Source organism: Eulemur rufifrons, chromosome 17 (genome assembly GCF_041146395.1).
Source record: "Eulemur rufifrons isolate Redbay chromosome 17, OSU_ERuf_1, whole genome shotgun sequence".
Lineage (NCBI taxonomy): Eukaryota > Metazoa > Chordata > Mammalia > Primates > Lemuridae > Eulemur > Eulemur rufifrons.
The window spans coordinates 81,394,818-81,416,698 of NC_090999.1; the positions used below are offsets into that span (position 1 = coordinate 81,394,818).

The 21,881-nt window shown below is 34.9% G+C and overlaps 2 protein-coding genes across 2 annotated transcripts in view; both read right to left on the reverse strand.

Moving 5' to 3' along the window:
* Positions 1-1,502, reverse strand: part of PGGT1B (protein geranylgeranyltransferase type I subunit beta) — a 41,156-nt gene extending 39,654 nt beyond the window's left edge. Inside the window, exon 1 of the mRNA XM_069492149.1 lies at positions 1,361-1,502. Coding sequence (XP_069348250.1) covers positions 1,361-1,500 — 140 coding nt within the window. The 5' untranslated portion in view covers positions 1,501-1,502. The remainder of the gene's footprint in view (positions 1-1,360) is intronic.
* Positions 1,503-5,164: 3,662 nt separating this feature from the next.
* Positions 5,165-21,881, reverse strand: part of CCDC112 (coiled-coil domain containing 112) — a 28,223-nt gene continuing 11,506 nt past the window's right edge. The window contains exons 3-10 of the mRNA XM_069492251.1: positions 17,729-17,850; positions 15,098-15,187; positions 12,899-12,974; positions 12,121-12,511; positions 8,058-8,471; positions 6,539-6,634; positions 5,721-5,839; positions 5,165-5,514 (exon numbers count right to left, since the gene is read on the reverse strand). Of these exons, the coding sequence (XP_069348352.1) occupies positions 5,484-5,514; positions 5,721-5,839; positions 6,539-6,634; positions 8,058-8,471; positions 12,121-12,511; positions 12,899-12,974; positions 15,098-15,187; positions 17,729-17,850 (1,339 nt within the window). The 3' untranslated portion in view covers positions 5,165-5,483. The remainder of the gene's footprint in view (positions 5,515-5,720; positions 5,840-6,538; positions 6,635-8,057; positions 8,472-12,120; positions 12,512-12,898; positions 12,975-15,097; positions 15,188-17,728; positions 17,851-21,881) is intronic.

Genomic DNA, 21,881 nt, shown 5'->3' on the forward strand with positions numbered 1-21,881 from the left:
GGTCCTAGTGTAATGCCGTCCAATAGGACTTTCTGAGATATGAAAATGCTGAAATAGAAAGAAACAATAGCCACTGGTCAATATGGTGACTGAGCACTTGAAATGTGGTGGCTAGGCAAATAGAAAAACTGAATTTTTAATTTGATTAAATTAATTCAAATTTAAATAGCCAAATATGGGTAGTAGCTACCATATTGGATAGGGCAGCCCTACTGTGTGTCACAGAGGTAAACAAGATAGACAAGGACCCTGCCTTCATGAAATTAACAATCCAGGGTTAACTGGATATTAAACAAATAAGTCAATAAATGTGTAATGTTAGGTGGTGATTGAAAGTGGTCCCTTTGGGAAGAGTGATTAAGGAAGGCCTCTTTAAAGAAATCTCCATTAGGTACATGCCCTTTCTATATGGTCCCACGAATCCTATACTAAGATATAGCATAGAACTCTATGAAAACGCTTGCTTGTCTTCTTCAGCTGTACTCCAGCATACACCATAGTAAATGTATTTCTTGACCACGTGTGCATAAGTAATCTATAAAACTCCTAAAACTGACCCAGTCGGGCAGTGTTCAAACTACAACAGAAGCTCAGAGTTCAGAAAACGTGGAGTGAGATTAGAGCAAAAACAATCTGCTATTTCTTCCCATCCAGTCTCACGCTGCTTTGGAGCCTCACTTCAAAACACGGCAATGCGGAGCAAAGATCGCCGCCTCCTTTCGTTCTTTTCATCCCCTGATTTCGTGGTGAATGACAGTGTCTTAGCTGAATGACACTCTCATGTGCCAGAACACACTCCTCAGCTATTGCAAAACACTTTAAACAAACTGCTTCAAGCAACACCACACTTCTTTCGCCTACCATTAAATTTGTAATTCCTGGAAAGTAAATTTCTACTCAGTCCTTAAAGGCTCTCTGCCGCTCTTACACATCAAACATCACACAGGCATTCAATTAAGAGTTAATGGCTTTAGACAAGAAAGGGAAGCACCGAAGGCAAACGCTTTGTCTTTTTCCTTTTATATTCGGAAGTAATGAGCCAGAGTGACTCACGGGCTCTGGGAGAGGGAGTAAAAAGGAAGCTCCGAGTTAACAGGAAAACGGTTGGGAAGTGAAAAAGGCGGAAACCGAAGATTCCAAAAGCCCTCGACTTATAGCTTTTCAGACCCTCCCACCGTAGCTCGGGGGAGTGAGGGTGACCGCAGGCCGGTCCGAAAAGGCAGGAACCGGTCACAGCCGGGTGGGCGGCGGCACAGCACCCTGCGGGCGCCCAGTTTGCTGTCCGGCTACGCTGCCCCTTTCCGCAGGCGCCGGAGCCCCGGCTCTGTGCCGGCCCCGCTTAACTGTGGCGACGAGTTACCTGCTGGTCTCGAGCGAAGAATAGCGCTCTGGCAAGACCTGGAGGCATCGCTGGAAGAACCGCACGTGCCGGTCCCTTAGGAAATCCAGCCGCTCTCCCTCACCGCTCCCTGCCAGCCTCTCCTCCTCAGTGGTCGCCATGCTGCTCCGGAAGCTACGTCCGCCGCAACCCGGAAGCAATTGGCGGGCGCCGTGAACAAACCCCAACTGGGAACCTGAAGGTGTTAGGTCGGGAAGGGATGTTCGCCTGTAGCAGGCCAACCCGGTGATTGAAACCGTCCACTATAAGCTGAAAATCTTGTGCAACACTTTCTCTCTCTGATTTTTCCATAGCTAGCGCAATACCCAACCTTTTCTATTCTAAGCCCCAGAGGTTTGGAAACACCTCACAGGCCTTGTATTATAAAATCAGTCCACAAATCCCTCCGTCAGAACTATTATCCTCATCAGGTATTTGGTATTTGGGAGGAAATGCAAGGTCAGTAGGTTCTTGTACCCTTTGAGAAAATTCTGGCCCTAAAGAATGTGAGCATGGTATCTCTGAAAATGGGGTTGGATCAGTATAAATTTGCTAATATTCTGAATTTTGGAGAGCCACAGTTTTAAACTGAATGGATAGGGAGCTAAGCCTACAAATCAAAATGTGGAAATAAAATTTATTAATTATTGACACTACAAAAGTTCAGAGACTTTCCTAATCCTCTCTGGAATACCAGGAATCACTTTCAAATATATGTATATTTGCAACACACACAACATACATATTCATACGTCGGTGAAACTACTGGCATTTTTTATATATCTTACAGACTTTGCTTGCATCAATATACGGCAGCAAAATAAACTCAACATGTTCTCCAACTACCTGTATACTAAAAAAAATGAAATAACATGCTTCTAGTTGTTTTCCAAATATATGGATTTAAGTTGCTTTAGCCATATGCTATTCCCTTTAAAGGTTCTGAGGCATTTTTGGCCAGGAGGGGGTAAATCCACCCAAGGATGAGGCCTAAACTAGGTTCTTTGTAATCAACTTAGCTAACAAGTTTGGGTATAACTTTAATTGTTAGTTTTGTTAGAAAATGTAATTCTTAAGAAAATGTACTCTGTGGGCTGGAGTTATCTTATACTTATTCAATAGTCCAAAGCACCTTGAATTAATTTTTGGTACTAGTAACTACTTAGTCAAGGTATTCTTGCATGTCTTTTAACAAATGCTGTATTAACAAACAGCACTGTATGGAAGAGGGCTATCTTTAGTGCTTCCCTGTAAATATGAAGCTCACAGTCCTTGCCCTTCATATATACTAAGTCTACAGTTATTTTCGTTGGTACAATTAAGATTGCTCTCTCACAGATACCCTCAAATGCCTGAAGATGTTCAAAGTGGAGTCATCTCACACACATTTAACCTACTAGAATCAACTATGAACACTGTATGTGCTCAGAAAATTATTAATAATTCTAATCATGGTCCTTAAAGTAGGGAAGCCAAATATTTAATCCAATTTTCAGCTCAAATCTCACACACATTTAACCTACTAGAATCAACTATGAACACTGTATGTGCTCAGAAAATTATTAATAATTCTAATCATGGTCCTTAAAGTAGGGAAGCCAAATATTTAATCCAATTTTCAGCTCAAGGACCAGCAGTCTGATGTAAAGCTGGAGGAAAAACTTGTTGCATTGGACTCATTGAGAGATAATATAATATACCTCCTAGGTCAGTAAAAAGCTTTTCATGAGTGATTTTAACCATACATGCTTTTTTGCATATGCATGACAGAATCTATTAGTAACCTCCACATAAAGTACTACTCTACATTTTTAGCTAAGAAGTGAAAATAGCTTCAAAGTATTAGACCATCTATATAATTAAATACTATTTAGCCATCAAATGATAATGTTTGAATTATGTAGAAACATAGGAAAACGTGTAATGAAAAGTGATTATAGTATAGTAATTAATATGTACTATATGACTACCTATTTTAAAATATATAGGTATGTTTTTGGAAAAAGTTACCCTGAAATTATAGGCATTCTATAATATTTCTTTAGCGTTTGTTTCCCTAAATTTCTTATTAATGTACTTTTTAAACCAGTATAAGAAATGTTTGACATCATTTCTATGAACCCATAACAAAAGACATTATCAACTATGTTTATTCTACATCCTTTATAGAAAGGAACTATATAATAAATTCCTCATTTCAGATTCAGTTAGAAAAACTGATTTCTTCAGAGGGACTTCCATACTTTATTAAAAAAGAAAACAAAACCAAAAATAAACGGCATAAGAATCATGTCACCCAGAATGCTTACCTTTAGATGCCTTAGATGCAGGAAATTGAAAGGTGCATTTGTGTGCAACAAAAAGCAACATGTAAAAAAGCAACACATAAGAAACATTTGCTTTTCTGTATCTTGTAGGTATTCAGTACTGTTTTTAAATTCCCTCTTCTTGTTCTATATTTTATTTCTAAACTGCTTCAAATTGTTTTAAAAAAAAAGCTATGGAGAGCAAGTAAATAAAATAAGCATTCCTAATTAAGGGTTTTCTTTAATGTCAATTTTCTCATTCTGCACCAATAACTGTACAATCAGAATTCATTTTCCAAAATTTGGAAGCCATCTACTTTGAATATTAACTGTGAAATAAGAAAAGGTTTTGACCACTACTCACAGTAAATTTCTAACTGAGTCATTTAACTTAATGTATCAAATTATAATTAAAGATACTCTAATAAAAAGTTATAAGGCCGGGCGCGGTGGCTCACGCCTGTAATCCTAGCACTCTGGGAGGCCGAGGTGGGCGGATCGTTTGAGCTCAGGAGTTCGAGACCAGCCTGAGCAAGAGCGAGACCCCATCTCTACTAAAAATAGAAAGAAATTATATAGACAGCTAAAAATACATATAGAAAAAATTAGCCGGGCATGGTGGCACATGCCAGTAGTCCCAGCTACTCGGGAGGCTGAGGCAAGAGGATCCCTTGAGCTCAGGAGTTTGAGGTTGCTGTGAGCTAGGCTGACGCCACGGCACTCACTCTAGCCTGGGCAACAGAGTGAGACTCTGTCTCAAAAAAAAAAAAAAAAAAAAGTTATAAGAAAAAAGTTTCCTGTTTTTATATATATGGCAACTTTCCCATAAAATGAGAACTAGTCAAGGTTAGAAACTAAGATTTTATAATATGAAAAGTTGAAATGAATTAAGTTAAATTGTGTTTTCATGTACAAGTTTAAAAGTTTTAAAATTTAACTTTTGACCAAACATATTAGTGTAGCAATTTTAAAACACTTTAAATGCCACCAAGAGAAATCATAGTATTCTAAAGCTAGCTTATTTCAGATGATGTTTCAGAACAAAGAATTCTCCTATTTTGAAGCAAACAAGCAGAAAAGACAACTGCATTAGCCAGGAAGATGTGAAAGACACAAAGATTTTATAAATGTGTGAAGTCCAGAAAGGCTGAAGGAAAATTTGGAATAGCTGAAGGAAACTAAAAAGATTATATCAATAATATAATTAATGGAGTATATGAGATGACAGGTATCTTTTAAAAATATTCTCTATATAAAACAAAGCATGCTTCACAAATACAAAATATTTATTACACAAAAATTAATAACTGACAAACCACCAATTTGTTAAACTTAGAAAACGTACTAACATTTCATAACTCTAAAAAAAAAAAAAACACTTTACATTTTTGTTACTCAAGCTAACTTGGCTCCAAGTTATAAAAGTTACAAAATTTTGGTTTAAAAAATGTCATTCTATGATTGTCCCAATTTATTTTGCTATGCCATGACAAAAACAAAAATCTTTGAAATGTTTGGAATATTTAAATGGAATGTCTGTAACATAAACTAATTTAAATAACTTTTACATCAAAAACAGGCCAACATACATATATTATATGCCCTCTTAGTAGAAACAGGAAATACTAATGACAAAGCCTCATGAAACTTAATACCTCTCAATTCAATCACAGCACAATAATCAATCTGACTAGGCTAGTGGTATTGAAAGAACATGGTTAGTCACTTTCTCCTGGTATAACCGAATATGCTAACATTTTCATCAACTGAATAGCAACTTCATTATCTCATATTCTTCTTTATATTCCTTGTCTCCAGGTTGGAACAGCCCTAAAGAGAAAAAGAAAAGAGCAATTATAAATGTATAGGAAATTAAAAAAAAAAAAAAAACCTATCTGATTAAACGTTAACTTAAAAATGGTTTATAGATTTGCTTTATCAGCTTATTACTATAAAATATGCATATAGAAATTATATAAAATATAGACATGCAGATATTAAATTATTATTAAGTGAACAGTTATTCTTTTTTTTACCTATGTGGGATATGTAGAAGTGGTCCAGAGCCTGTTGGTCCTATATTTTTGGTTCGTTCTTCCCAAACTTTGGTAGGTTTGTAAAGCCTAGAGGGGTCTCTACTAACATGGTTTTCAACCTGTAATAGAAGTAAAATAGGGTAAGTTAATTTACATGAACTAAGTTTATACTAGTAAGCGAGAAATATAAAGAAAACAGTTTAAAAAAACATAGTTGATAGTAACTAAATAGTAATAAAACTGTTAATAAACCTCTTCAGTAAACTTCTAATTGGGCTCATATAGCTCAAATAAAATTTGGACTATATCAATCTATTCATAAACTATTATTTATTTTTTCTAGTAATAGAACTATTTTATTTCTGTTTTTCTATATTATGAGAGAAATGCAATATGGCTAAATATGATAGTGATATAGGCAGATAATAAATTTACGGTAAGTAACCACCAGTTAAGTTCTGTTTTATCCATGAGGGTCACCAACATCTTTAGTTCTGAGTATTACAATGAGATTAAGCAATGCTCGTAGCTGTTTCTAAAAGAGAGGTTCACATAGAAAGAATGAAAAGAGTGACAAATATGAAGAGAAAGAAATAATTCAGGGTAAAGAAAAAAGGGCTTATAATGTAAAATGGCAGAATTCAAACAATAGTTACTTAAATTATGCTTAGTTATGCTTTCTAATATGTAAATAAATATGAAATTTAAAGATGTTATTAGAAATAAAGATATAAAGAAAACAGATTTGATGTCGGTGTCCTTTCACATCAAGGAATTAGGAAAATAACAATAAAAAAATTAATCTCAGTACAGAATACCTTTTCTTTTAATTTTAACAGTCTTCTTTGTTTTTCTGCTTTTTCATCTTCCTTTGCCTGTCTATCTAGAATTTTCAATTCAAGTTTATGTAAATCCTAAAAAAAGAAAAAAAAAACAACAAAAAAGAAAGTAAAATTAATGAAAATTTGTTTCAAACTTATGTTGTTTGCAAGTAAAATTAAATTACTTCAATTATCAATACTCCTTCAATATTAACCCTTTCCAACCAAGGGTAAGAGCTTTATTTTCTCTGAATATAAAATGTTAACACATGCACATCCTTTCTGTATCAATTTCTTTCAGGTATTTCTTATTTTACTTTAAAGTAAAATCTAAAACTCCTTTTCTTTTAATGGGTGAGTTAAGCCCATTTTCACTCATCAATACAGATATGTCTGGTTTTAGATGTCTCTTACATTTTCTGTTTTATCGGTTTTCTTTTTTCTAAGTCCTTTATTATGTGGCCTGCTTATCTTTTGGGGGAGTGAGGAGGCAGGGGCTATTTTTGTTATTTAGGAAGATTTTTATACATGGACTGAAAGAAATGAACTAAAATTTCCATTATTAATGTGTTTTTATCTATTATTTTTCTTTGTATCTCCCTTGTTTTTTGCTTTACAAATGTTGCTGCTATATATTTAATGCATATGACAATCATAACTGTTATATTCATAAAAATTATATATCATTTGCACCCTTTTTCATTTTAAAGTCCCCTTCCTTGTCTTGTTTAATCCTTTTTGGGCTGAATTCCACTTGTCTTTATTAGTATTTTTCTTATATGAATTTGTTTAAAATCACCTATAATCCAACCACCCAGCAATAACCTTGATTCCTTTAAGTATACATCAAGTATCTACAATGCACGTGATCCTAGGGTACAGGGAAGAAAAAAACACACCACCTCTGTCCTCGTGGAGCCTACATTACGGTGGAAAGATGAAAAAATAAGCAAATTGCCTATTGGGTAAAGCCAACCAGTTTGGCAGGAAAGACAATTGCAGGGAAGATAAGACACTCAGCCTTGCTGGTGGCTACTTTTCCATTTCCAGCCTCGTCGTCTGCTGGTTTCCATCTCCCCCGATTCTTGCCCTATGAATATTGAAGTGGTTATAGGTTTCTCCACAGATCACACTGTCACACTCCTCCAAGCTGCTATTCATGCTATTCCCTCTGTTAGGAAGGATCTCCCCTTTCCTTCCCTTTCTTCTCCTTTGAGACTCAGGTATTATCTTCTCTCTGACACTCAGGGCTGTGGTAAGCATCCCTCCCTGTATATCTTCCTCCTGAAGTACTCTGCCTGTACCTCACCACAGCATTTACCACATTATACTGAAATCTCCTACTTCCACTAGACTATGATCTACTGGAAATTAGGGAGCATGGATTACCCATTTTGGTATACTAATACTAGGTGTAGGTCCAATATGTAGGAAGTATTCAATTTTTGCTGAACTGAATCTGGAAGTTAATACCTCCATGTTTAGCATTTAAAAATTAGGAAACAGATTTACTCACTCTTTCTTGAAACCTGGAAATTTCATCAGCAGCAGTTTTCCTTTTTTCTGCCTTTTCTGCCTTTTCCCTTATCTCCTTTTCAAGCCTCAAAAATTCTTCCTGTTCTTTCTTCTGCTGGGTATAACTTTCCAGTAATAATTTCAGTTTAAACTGGCGTTGGCGCTCTTTCTGCTGCTTTTTCTCTTTCTCTTCCTCTTCTTTTAACTGGGAGGCATATTTCATTGACATTTCTATACTTTTCTGTTTTTTCCAAGCTTCAACTGCCAATTTCTGTTTCTTTCTTTGTTCCTCTTTTTGTTTTTGATTATTTTCTTGTTTATTATGGAAAGTCATGGGTATGTTGTCTGCCTTTTCCTTTACCTTGAAAATTTCTTCCTTTTTTTGCTGCTTTTTAGTTTTCCACTTCTGAATTGACTAAATGATTTAAAAAAAAAGAGAGAAAAAAATTTTTTAATAACCAAAAATATTTTAAAATACAACCTCAATTCTATCTTTCTGAAAAGAAAGAACTGATGAAGGATGCTGGATGCTTAGGTTTTTAAGTTTTGTTTTGTTTTTAACCAATGCAATTTTTTTCTACTTCTGTTTCTAAAAAAATTACTGTATCTTTTAAAACTCTGAATAACGGGTTATTCTTTTGGCCTTTGTCTTCCTCTCTTAATCCCCAGGCTCACAAGGACTGCAACTCATAAACCATCCTCCTCTTCACCTGCCTCTTTTGTCTTCATGGGCAACATCCCTTTCCTCCAATCATTTCACTTCTGCTTCCAAGTTCTCTTTCTAGGCTTAGAATACTCTCCGAGTGATCTTTATTTGGTCAAATATCAGAAGAGGAATTGAAAGTGGGGTGGTTAAGACAAAGAGCTGTGAAACCTATTTGGGAACAAACCTTGGCTTTGCTGTTTACTAGGTGTAAGAGTACATGGCAAACTTCTCTGGAGGAGTCGCCAAACTTCTCTGTCCTCATTTTGTTCATCTGTACAGTAGTAGGCAGTACTTCTTGCACAGGGTTGTTGTGAAGATTCAATGAGTTAATGCCTGGCACATAGTGCTCCGTAAGTATAAAAAAATAAAATAAAATAAAAAATAGCTCAATAGCATTATATATGGGTATGTAAAAAGCATTTAAAATTCCAGCAGCCTTCTCTATGCCACATAGGACATGTTAACTGAATTACTTTTCCCCCAAGTCAGGAAACCATTTCCTTATTCCTTCTGGTGTAGCATTCCTTCATTTAATATATCCTTATGGTATGTGCACATACTGTATACAAGGCAATGTGACAAGAACAATAGATGATTAAAACAATACCAAATGCCATCTAGTACAGTGCTATTCAAAGTACCAGTCCACAAAAATATCAGGAATTTATGTCAAAATGTAAAATCGCACTGGTTCCTTCAATGAGAAAATTTTCTATGAAAAAAAGTCAACTGAGCCTAACTGTGCTTACTGGACAGTCGATTCTGATGCAGTATCACCTTATCTCATTGTAGACAGGTAACAGTTTGCAAACCAATATCCAGTCCATGGACCAAGTCTGAGTAGCACTGATCAAGGTGACATACAACATGGACAAGCCACAGTACATCATAAAAAAAGGTATAGACAAAGTGGCAGTAAAATCCTGAGGAGGACTACTTATGTTTGGGTGGGCAAGAAGGAGGCAACATCTGATCTAGGCAGATTTTGATAAGCCAAAGTAGAGGGGAAACGAAAGAACGCAGGTTCCAGAAAGTGAGAACAAGATAAACAAGGGCACTCAGACAAAAAAGTCCAGGGCATGTCTGAAAATGGTAAGTATCTTCATTTACACAAAACATGGGATATATTAAAGGAATTGGAGATAAAAATCGTAAATTTCCTATTCAACATCTTAAACTCAGTAGATTTAAAACTGAATTTCCGATATTAATGTTTTCCCCAAACTTCCCTCTCCTCCAGTGTGTCCTACTTCAGTAAATTGCACCTCCACTTTCAAACCACTTCTACCTCACCCCTATGTCCAATCAATCATCAAATATTAGGAAACAGAGTAGCTGGGAAGAAGAGGAGTAAGCTATTACAGAATCTGTGTTTACTTTATTACAAGAAGCACCGTGTCAGTTCTTTTTCCCTAGAGAAGTGGTTATCAAACTCCAGCTTGTAACAGAATAACCTACAGCACTGTTATAGCACAGACTGGCGCACCCTGCTCCAAGAGATCTAATTAGGTTTGGCGTTGGGGCCCGCTAAGTTCTAACAAAGTCTCAGGTGATACTGAGTTTGCTGGTCTAGGGACCATTTTGAGAACCTCATGCTTTCAGTATCCTGGAATAAAAGCCCAAATAATTCTTAAGAGCTTGTTATTTTGAGTCTTTAAAAATTACTTATGTTTCGGCCGGGCGCGGTGGCTCACACCTGTAATCCTAGCACTCTGGGAGGCCGAGGCGGGTGGATTGCTCAAGGTCAGAAGTTCGAGACCAGCCTGAGCGAGACCCCGTCTCTACTAAAAATAGAAGGACATTATATGGACACCTAAAAATCTATATAGAAAAAATTAGCCGGGCATAGTGGCGCATGCCTGTAGTCCCAGCTACTCGGGAGGCTGAGGCAGTAGGATCGCTTAAGCCCAGGAGTTTGAGGTTGCTGTGAGCTAAGCTGACGCCACGGCACTCACTCTAGCCTGGGCAACAAAGTGAGACTCTGTCTCAACAACAAAAAAAAAAAAAAAAATTACTTATGTTTCAACAATTTTTCTCAAAGCCCCAAAAGTCAATCTCCCTACATTTAACTTATTTCAGAGAAGGGAAAACAATGACGACAATAACAAACCCAGCCACTCCCTCTGAACCTTTAGATTAAACATGGAATCAATATTTCTTTAATGCTCCTTAGATATGTCATTTCTTGAATAGGCAAACCTTTCTTGTTAAAAAAGCAAGTTACAGTTTGTCATAGCTGAAGTCTACAAAAAAATGACTCAGACTGAGTATCTAAACCCATGGTTTTCAACTAGGGGCGGTTTTTGCCCCCCAGGGGATATCTGGCAATGTCTGGTGACATTTTTGATAATCATAATGAAGAAGGTGTTATGAGCACCTAGTGACTGGAGACCAGGGATGTTATTAATCACCCATGAATGCATAGGACAGCCCCCCACAACAAAGAATTATCCAGTCCCAAGTGTTAATAGTGCCAAGGCAGAGAAATCCTGACCTAAACCAAAACCAGAATAATATTTTTGTGAAAGTAGACCTTTTTAGGCATTTACTACAATCAAGGGTTATTGTGTTTCTCTGGGGTAACCAAAATTTTGAGTCTTTACAATAAGCAATGAGGCTGAAGTTCAAAAATCTCAAGGAAACTTTTAACAGTCAAAGCATTTTTTCCTACTGCCTCTTGATTTTCTACTCAAAATAAAGTATCCTTTGCCACTAACATGACTGTTTTCAAAAGTCTGAGTGGATCTGGATTACCCTTATTTCTGCGAAGTGGACACAGAGGTGACAATCATAAGTTTTCTGACCCATTGTGTAATTTGTTGCGGTAGAGATGTTTGGCCTTGAGGAAGCCCAACTGCAGTTCCATTTGTTGGGTAAATTTACTTAACTTCTCAATGCCTCAGTTTCATGTTCTATAAAATGGGGGGCGGGGGGAAACTACAAATAGGCCAGGTGCAGTGGCTCACACATGTAATCCTAGAACCTTGGAGGGATCACTTGAGGCCAAGAGTTTGAGACCAGACTGAGCAACATAGTGAGACTTCATCTCTACAAAAAATTAGAAATTAGCCAAGTGTGGTAGCGAGCACTTGTAGTCCTAGCTACTAAGGAGGCTGAGGTAGGAAGATCGCTTGAGCCCAGGAATTTGAGGTTGCAGTGAGCTTTAACAATGCCACTGCACTCCAGCCCAAACAATGGAATGAGACCCTGTCTCCAAAAAAAGAAAAGCCCACAAAAAACTATAAACATATTTCATGGAATTTGGATTTGTTGTAAAGTTAATAATACATGTTACAAGTTTAGTACAGTGCCTAGAACATAAAAATACACATGTAATAGCTATTATAATTATTATTACCTCTTTTTTTCTTTCTTCTAGAGCCAGAAACTTTTGATACCATTTCTCATGCTGTTGAACTTCATCTTGTGTTCTTCCAGGAAGGTGTTCTAGAACTTCTTCCATAAATGTTGGCATCCCTTTATGTTTGTTTCTCACCTTGACAAAGTTCTGGTGATCATAATCATCCCAGCCCCCTTGTCGCCCTCCTGTTTGCTGAAGGAATTTTTCAAAATCTAGTATTTCTTCTGGAAGGGTACTTGGTGCTACTTTGTCTACAGGAACTTTGCTTGAGATTGCTCTGAACGCTTTCTCTGTTTCTGAATTACCCAAAGCCCAGGAGTCAATTTTTCTTGATATGGCACTCAGCTCATTATTAGTTGTTTTCTCTTCTTTAATAAGCTCTTCATATCTAAAATTTAAAAAATAAAGTTTAAATAAGAAGATACCAAACAATCCACACTAATTCTTCATTTTCCCTCAAGTTTAATCATACCTGATTCTTCACATCATCTTCTCCACTTAACATTATTGACATTTATAAATCCTAAAAGAGTTTCCTCAGAGATAAAAAACAATCTTTCAAATTCTTATTTTGGATTTTATACTATCTAAATACGAATGAAAATTCACTTTAAAACTGAAAAGCCATCTAAACCCTAAAACAAAAGAAAAGAGGTATTATATTGTTTTTATGCAAGACTCATTAAATATATAACAATAAAATGCTTTGTGTACAACCTAGCAAAGAATTATTAAAAAAGTCAATAATTTTATTTAAAATGAGTTTAAAACATACATCAACCTCTGCTCTTCTTTAAAAGTGTTAATTGCATTTTCAATTTCTTCCATCATTTCTCTGAGTTTCTCAACAACTGTAAAAAAAAATAATTCATGGAAAAATTATTTTATATCATATTTCAGCATAACTAAGAGTTAAATATTAAGAAAAAAAGTGGACTATTCTCCTAATTTTAAAACATTTCTTAGCCTTAACAAATAAGTATACTCAAAAGTGAATTATTATAATTTTTTTCTGATTACAGATTTTTTCCTATGCACCCATATCAAGTATTAATATTATTTTTTACAAAAAAGTTTCACATTAAACATACTGTTTTGTGACTTGCAGCTTTTATTTAACAAAATGCGGTAAAAAAAAAAAAAAAATGTGGTTAACCTTCCATAGCTGTAATATAGCACTACACCTCATTCTTTTTTTTTTTTTTTTTTTTGAGACAGAGTCTCACTTTGTTGCCCAGGCTAGAGTGAGTGCCGTGGCGTCAGCCTAGCTCACAGCAACCTCAAACTCCTGAGCTCAAGGGATCCTCCTGTCTCAGCCTCCCGAGTAGTTGGGACTACAGGCATGCACCACCATGCCCGGCTAATTTTTTCTATATATATTTTTAGCTGTCCATATGATTTCTTTCTATTTTTAGTAGAGATGGGGTCTCACTCTTGCTCAGGCTGGTCTCGAACTCCTGAGCTCAAACGATCCGCCCACCTCGGCCTCCCAGAGTGCTAGGATTACAGGCGTGAGCCACCGCGCCCGGCCAACACCTCATTCTTTTTATGCCTACATATGGTATTTCATTGTCTCAATTTACCCTAATCCATTTTAATTAATTCTGTAATTGATGAATCTTTAAATATGCACAATAACGTAGTAAATATCCTTGCATACATATTTTAGTATGCTCAAATAAGTATTTTAGAGAATTTATAGAACTTGAAATGCTAAGTAAAAAGTATGCCCGCTTTACAAAATGCTGTACTGTCATATTATACTTAAAAGAGGCTCTACCAACTTACAGTTCCTGAGAGCGCTCCCTTCCCATGTATTGTTACCCATTTCCAAAATGAAAGGCAAATATTCATCACCATCGATTTGATGTTTTTGTGATCATTAATAATCTTGAGCATTTTTTATATGTGTTTTATATTTCTTTTGCTATAATGTATACCTTATGATCTTTGCCCATTTTTCTATTAAGTTATTTATTTTTGTTGCTCTAATTTGTAGGCACTCTTATATTAATATATTATGGATTTTACACTTTAAAATTACATATACATTGCTATTATGTACATTCCTAAGTTGTCTTTCAACTTAGCTTGTGGGTTTTAAGTTTTTTTAAAAGTAGTCAAATATGTCCACTTTTTCCCCTATGGTTTCTGATATTTATCATTCTTATAGCATACAATATTGTTATAAAATATTAAACCCATATTCTCTTCTACTATTTTTATGGTTTTATTTATTAATTTTATGAACAGTTATAATATTCATCTGTACCATTTTTAGTGCTATATTAGAAGCACTGCACAAGTGCTATATTATGTACATTGTTTCACTTCATCTCCTCAACAACTCTATGAAATAGGTTCTATGATTATCTCCATTTTAGAGCTGAGGAAACAAAAGATCAGAGAGATCAAGCAACTTGCCTAAAATTGCATAACTCACAAGTGACAGATAAAGTGTTTGACTCATCTGTCTGAATCCTAAGTCCTTATGTTTTCAGCACTTTATTGCTTTGATCCTTCAGGAATGAATGCTGGTGTAAGCAAAGAGGTAGGGTTATAATTTAGGTTTTATTCCCCGCCCCAAACAGCATTTTCTCCAAATCAGTTTAACCTTTCTCTATGTATTAGAATTGCTTCTGAAAGGTAATTTTTTCAAAAAGCAAATGATAGGAAAAACGCTGGGCTAGGAATCAGGAAATTAGTCTTTTTTCTCCTTAATTAGCTGAATCTGAACCTTTCTGTACACAGATTCCCTATTCCATAAATGGCACTAGTATCTGTTCTGCCTACCTTATAATTTGGAAGGATTTGATAACACTTTAAAGGTTAAAAAAAAACACAACATAAATGCTAGATATTAGTTTTCCAATATATCCTTATTAAGCCCTATCCCAATACAGTAGGGTTTAGCTCGATTAATGTCAAGTAGAAAACATTATTACATAAGACTGTAACATTTAAATTTACTTACAATCAGGTGTGGGCCTCACATCTTTTAACTGATGCTGAAGTTTCTTTACATTGTTATGTATTTTGGCCAATTGTTGCTGGATTTTTGCTCCTATAAGAAAGAAGTATGGACTTTTAAAATAATTCTGTGACAAATGTGGTTACAATGCAGAATTCTACACATAGGACTGATCACAATCACTTAGCAAAAGACCACCAAGAACAACAAAATAAAGAACAAAAGATGGTTATTTATGTCAATACTTTAAGTACCCTTGCTCTAGATAAAGCATCTCTCAATTTCCTCCAGTATTTAAAAGCACAGTGGGTTAAATCTTACTATAACCTGTGCCAAGGAAATGTCTGTTTTTTTCCTGTGGAGACTGAGTTATTGGACATTGTTTTAAATGCATGGATTAGCAGTTTAAGCCTAGTCTGTTTTGTTCTTTATCAGTGTTTCTTTTCAATTTGTTATAATTTATGGAAATAGAATTTGATCTTCATTGTGGGAATATTAAAACTAACTACTTAATTCCATAAATACTGAGAAACTTCCCATTGACTTCATCTAACCACACCCTCTAAGACAGAGTCAAGTGATACCCTCTGGTAACACCGTCGGTACCATTCAATGGTATCTATGCCACAGGTTGCCAAGCTCAACCAAAGGACCAGCCTGGAGTGAAATGTCAGTCCTACAATAAAAGCCTGAAAAACAGATGAGAGTCTCAAAGGCATTTTTAGATGGTCTTTATCAGCAGCAGAAAGACAGGATTCTTCTTTAATATTGTTTTCTGATGTAATGATCTTACTTTAATATTTGTTTAACTTATTAGGCTGATACAAATATTCATACATATACATTCATATAATAGTATTATTATTTTATAATCTTTGAGTATTTTATGGACACTTCTCTTTTTTGTTTTTGCAACTTTTCCACAAATGAGTGTGAAGCACCAAAGGCTTGGTCCAAAAATCCTTAAAAGTAATTATTTTTTTTAAAAAAGTTTACCTACATGCTTGCAGCCAGTGCTAATACCCAAAATAAACCTCTAAATATGCGTATGTGACTTTGGCTTGTTCTGTTTTTTTAGATTAAAATTCAAGAGTTTCATAAAAGTAGAAACTTTATTCAATTTATTTTATAGCATCTTGCTGGCTGTTGAAACTTTAGGTCAAGAAACTTCTCTAGTAAAGCTAAGAAATTAGTAAAGTTTTTTGTTGTTTTATTTTTGCTTTAGTTTGATCAGCTATAGCATTATCACTACAGAACAAATAATCTTTTTATTTTATTTATTCATTTAGAATAAACACTCTGTATAGACAAACCATTTAAGTACATTATGACATAAATGCAGGCTAAAATTGAGGCATGATATTTGAGGTAATGAATAGGTTGTTTATTACTTCTAAGCTGTAACATATAAAGCATACATCTTTACACTAAGATAATGCATTCCTTCCTCTCCTACATAAGGCCTAAAGTTTATTAAAAAAGGGTAAAACTGTAGAACAAAGGGAAATAAAAAGGTAAAAATAAAGTTCCCTTAATAAAGGGAAAATCAAGTGACCTAAAAAAATGAGATACTTTACTTAATTGCATTACTGAGAGAAAGATCAGCTTCCTAGCTGTCTGCAAAAGAACTGAGGGAAATGAAGAAATATTACATTAGGGATGTCTAGATTTTTCTACGAATCAAAGAGAAGAGAGAACTGGAAATCTGGTATTCATATTGGGATCTGCTGTTATTCCAATAGAAGAGGGAAAATGATTCTTGCCACTACCTGACAAAAGACGACTTTAAAAAAAAAGTGTGACCTTATATTCTGAAAGAAAAAAATTATTAGGAATTTCTTTTAATTGGTGATAAGGGAGTACCAAAAGCAGTATAATCTCTACATAAGAAGTCTTAATATTTTATAAATCTTAGTTGATAACCATTATTTTTCCTTTAAGTAATGCTAAGTAGCTTTTTCATTATAAGAAGGATTTTACAGCATAGAGAATCTGACTCTATAATGAAACAAAGTATTCTCATAGAATTCACTAAGGTTAACATTTAGTATACACTGTTGACACTAATTAGTATTCATAACAAACAACTGAACATGTTCACTGTACAATCTATAAAGTATTTTCTTATATATTATCTCATCAGATGCACAGGACAGCTCTCCTGAGGTAGAAATAGTAGGTTTCAGAGTGCAGACAAGGAAACTCAGGTTTAGGCAATTATGTGACCTGATCGCTTCATACAACTACTAAGTACACGTTCTGAATCTACTGATGCTTACTGAGTGCAAGGCTCAGTCAACAATGCCAGAGTGATGAGCTAAGATCAGATAGCCCAGAAATCAATGTGCTTTTATTTTAAGAAATTTTAATAGCATTTACTGGTTTGTCAACTGAAAAACCAAAACTCTTTCTTACTAAATTGGAGGAAATATAAACAGAAAACAATCTGGTTAGGGTGACTAAATAGTGATCTGAAGAATAAATACATGTCCCTAAAAGACGAATTTATTACCAACTAAAATACCTTAATACAGAAACTATTAATAACACAGTCAATACACAAAGACAAAGCACAGGGCAAAACTACAACTTATATCACTCAACAGTATTTAGTTCATCATGAACTCCACTTACTTTCTGTTTTCCTGCTGTTAATCAATTTATTTTCCAATTCTTCCAGCATACTATGCTCAATTCTGAAGTCACCTTTTTGGTTGTAGAAATGACTGTGTTTATCTTTTTCTATGTTAATAACTCTTCAGGAAAAGAAACAAATGATATAAATATAATTTAAATATATTTTTAATTGTTTAAAATATGAAGACACTCATAAAAAGTATATTTATATTTGGATTAATTCACCTAAGAAATAAAATACAATTACTTAGATTAAGAAGGAGTCAAAATAGTAGTTAGAAAAGAGTTAAGTTCAACTAAAATCAACTATAATTTGAACTATTATTTTAATTATAAAATGTTAATTTAAGAAAATGTGGATATGCACTTGCTTTGAAAATGTGTAAATCTTTTGCTATCAATTCCAACTCAATCTCACTGGAGCCTGACAATGGCCATCAATGCTGATGACTGCTTTCAGTAGTAGATACTGTTCACTTTGTAACCTCAGTCAAGATGTTCAACCCCTCCTGGTGTGAACCTCCTCATCACTAAAATATGAAAAATAACAGCTCTCCACTACCTAAGGGCTGTTATTAACATCAAATGAGATAATATATGTGATGAATCTTTGCACAGTATAACTGTGCTAATGGAAATGCAAATTACTGTTATTAATAAAACTAAAACTTTGAGAAGCAAACTAGCTACAAAGACAGGAAATTTAGTATATTTAAGAGATATTGTCTACATTTACTTCAAAGCTTCTTTCATCTCAACTTTGCTCCTTGGATTTAGTCCATCCACCAGTAAGGAGTTCTAAGTTTTAGTTTAAGTCCTTGGCTAAAACAAAAGAAAACAAAATACTATCAAGGAACTTTTTTGGTTGGGCAAAGGAATTAATTTTCTCAGCCCTTGTTTTCCTTCTCCCAGAAGGTGGAAATTAATACGAATACTTCTCCATTAATCCTGGATTTAATGAGTGGTGGAGTGTCTCTGGCCATTAACTAAATTTCATACAACCAGAAGGGCAACTATCTAAGGCAAAGTTTCCCAATCTTTTTCACTTTGCCACACATAGAGAAAAATTTGGTCTCTATAAGACACACTGGGGTAAACAGATGAGACTGCCTCAGGCACTACCTGGCTGCCTCAAAGGCTGAGGGGCTCATATTTTAGTATGTGTGTTTAGGAAGCTGTGTTGTTTGTGAGAGGAAGTGAGGGGTAGAATGAAATGTCAAATAGATTTCAGCCTTCTTGGCAACTCTAATGGATTGAGGGTGATTCCTGGGGTCCTGTGCTGAGAACTGGGAAGCCCATTTAGGCTCTGGTCAGGGTAGGGGAAATTACAATGATCAAATAGAAACGTTTGCCATGGACACAGAATAAGCTATGACAGTAAGCTGTGAGTCACTATTCCCAGATTAAAAATATTAACCTATAAAGACATTCAAAATGTACTAATGGAAACAAATTGCCAAATGTATGAAAAGATGCTCAACTTCACTCAGAACAGAAGAAATGCAAATTAAAACTATACCACAGTAACATTGTACACCTATCAGATTGACAAAAAAAATAACAAGTTTAAATAACATATGCTGTTGATAAAACTGTGAGGAAACAGGTCATCTCATACATCGTTGGTGGAATTGTAAATTGCCTATGGAGGGAAATTTAGCAATATTTATCACGTTTGCAAATTCATGTACCTTTGACCCAGCATTTTCTTCTAGGAATTTATCCTAAAGATATACTCACACATGTTCAAAATAATGTGGACCTATGTGAATACTGCAATTAACCACAACGTTTGTTATAACAAAAGATTGAATGTAACCTAAATATCCATAAATTTGGTTAAATAAATCATGTTAAATTCATACACTAGAATACAATGCAGTGGTACTGGGTTCGGTGTACTGATAGGGAAAGATCCCTGAAATAACTCTTTTGATAACAAAGTTTCGTATGAAAATATTACACATATCCAAAAGTAGAGAATGAGAAATTGATCCCTCTCATATACTCTCACGTTATGCCCCTCATATCACCCTGATTCGATTTTGGCTCTCGTTTCATTTATTCATCTATCTTTTCTTTTCTTTGCTTTAGTATTTTAAAGTAAATCCACCACAGTATGCAATTTCACCCAACATACTTCCGTGTACATATCTAGAGATTATAGATATTTGACTTACATAACTACAATGCCACTAATCATGCTGACAAAAATCAACAATTCCTTGGTATCTAAGATATACTCTTAAATTAAAAAAAAAAAGATGCAAAGCAGTGTGAACAGTATGCTACCACTTATGCAAAAAAGGAAAATATGAATATGTATTTCCATTTCCTTATAAACACACAAAATATCTTTGTAAGGACACTAAGAGTGGCTGCGGTCAGGAGCGAAACAGACTTTCTACTGGGTACCAGTCAACATGTTTTGATTTTTGAACCATGTGAATATATTATCTATCCTAAAAATGATATTACGAATTTTACAAATTGTGTCTTTTCCTTTGTGTTTAATGAGAATTGCTGGATACAAACACTCTTCCAATGTTTTGTTTTGTTTTGTTTTTTGAGACAGAGTCTCTCTCACTCTCTCACCCAGGCTAGAGTGCAGTGGTATGATCACAGCTCACTGAAGTCTCAAACTCCTGGGCTCAAGTGGTTCTCCCCCTGCTCAACCTTCTAAGTAGGTAGGACTATAGGCACATGCTACCATTCCTGGCTAATTTTAAAATTTTTTTGTAAAGACAGTGTCTTGCTATTTTGCCCAGGCTGGTCTTGAACTCCTAGCCCAAGTGATCCTTTTACCTTGGCCTCCCAAAGTGATAGAATTACAGCCATGAGCCACTACACCCAGCCCCAATGGGTTTTTCTAATATTCTTTCAGTGAGTTTTTCCAGCGCCTAACAAAGAAAAGCCTAATCAGAATTGTAAAACAAACACATTGGTTTGCTGTATGTATGGATAGTAACCATTTGGTGGACGCTCCCCTATCTAGAAAGAAACATAAACCAGAATCCCTAATCCAGAATCTAATTCTATCTAGAGTAATACATTTCGGAAATAAAACAAAATTGTGTTTTCTCAAATTCTAAACATTAAAGATGTATTAGCAATTTCAAGTATATAATACATTATTATTAACTATAGTCACCATGCTGTACAGTAGGTCTTGAGAACTTACCCATCCTATAATTTATTAACTTGTACTTTTTGACCAATATTTCCTCATTATCCCCACCCCACCACATTACCCCAAGACTTTGGTAACCATCTTTCTACTCTTTGTTTCTATGAGTTAGATTTCTTTTTAATTGCACAGTGAGATCACGCTGTGTCTATCTTTCTGTGTCTGGCTTATTTTTATTTAGCATAATGAAAATGCTTTAGTAAGAGAGTTTATCTTAAGTATGCTCACCACACACATACAAGGTAACTGTGTGAGGTGATGGATATGTTAATTAGCTTGATTGTGGTAATCACTTCACAATGTATATATAGATCCAAACATCACATTGTATACTTTAAACATACATAATTTTTATTTGTCAATCATTCCTCAATAAAGCTGGGGAAAAAGATATAAATATTATCCATATGCAGTGAGAGTTTAATCTCCAAAAGCTACAATATGGCAATGACTTTTCAAAATTCAAACAGTACACGTTTTTTTGGGCAGAATCTCTAAACAGAGAAATGCCACTAATTCTGGTCCAGAGATCATTCCTTACAATAGGTTCCTTTTCTCTTGAGTTCTCTGGCAAATTGATTCTTCATAAGTTCAAAGAAGTGTTTTTATAAAGCTCTCAACTGTGGGCTAGAGTAGGGTGCTTTGAGTTTTAATTCTTTTTATTATTCCTCATTTATCATATCACAGGGCTGCTGACAACATTGAACATTCAATAAATACCACTGGTGGTTTAAAGAAAAAATTCATATACACTAAAAATTTTAAATAAATGGAAAGTTCTCAGTTAGCCTCAACATAATGTGCAAAATGGATCTGAGAAGGGCAAAAACCAAGGAGCCATTTCAAAAAAAAAAAAAATCTCAAGAGTATAGCCTTTTCATTAAAACTATTCACTGCTTTCCTCAGTGAGATCATATCTACGTACTCAAACAGGCTTAATGAAGAGCAGCACTGGTTAATAAG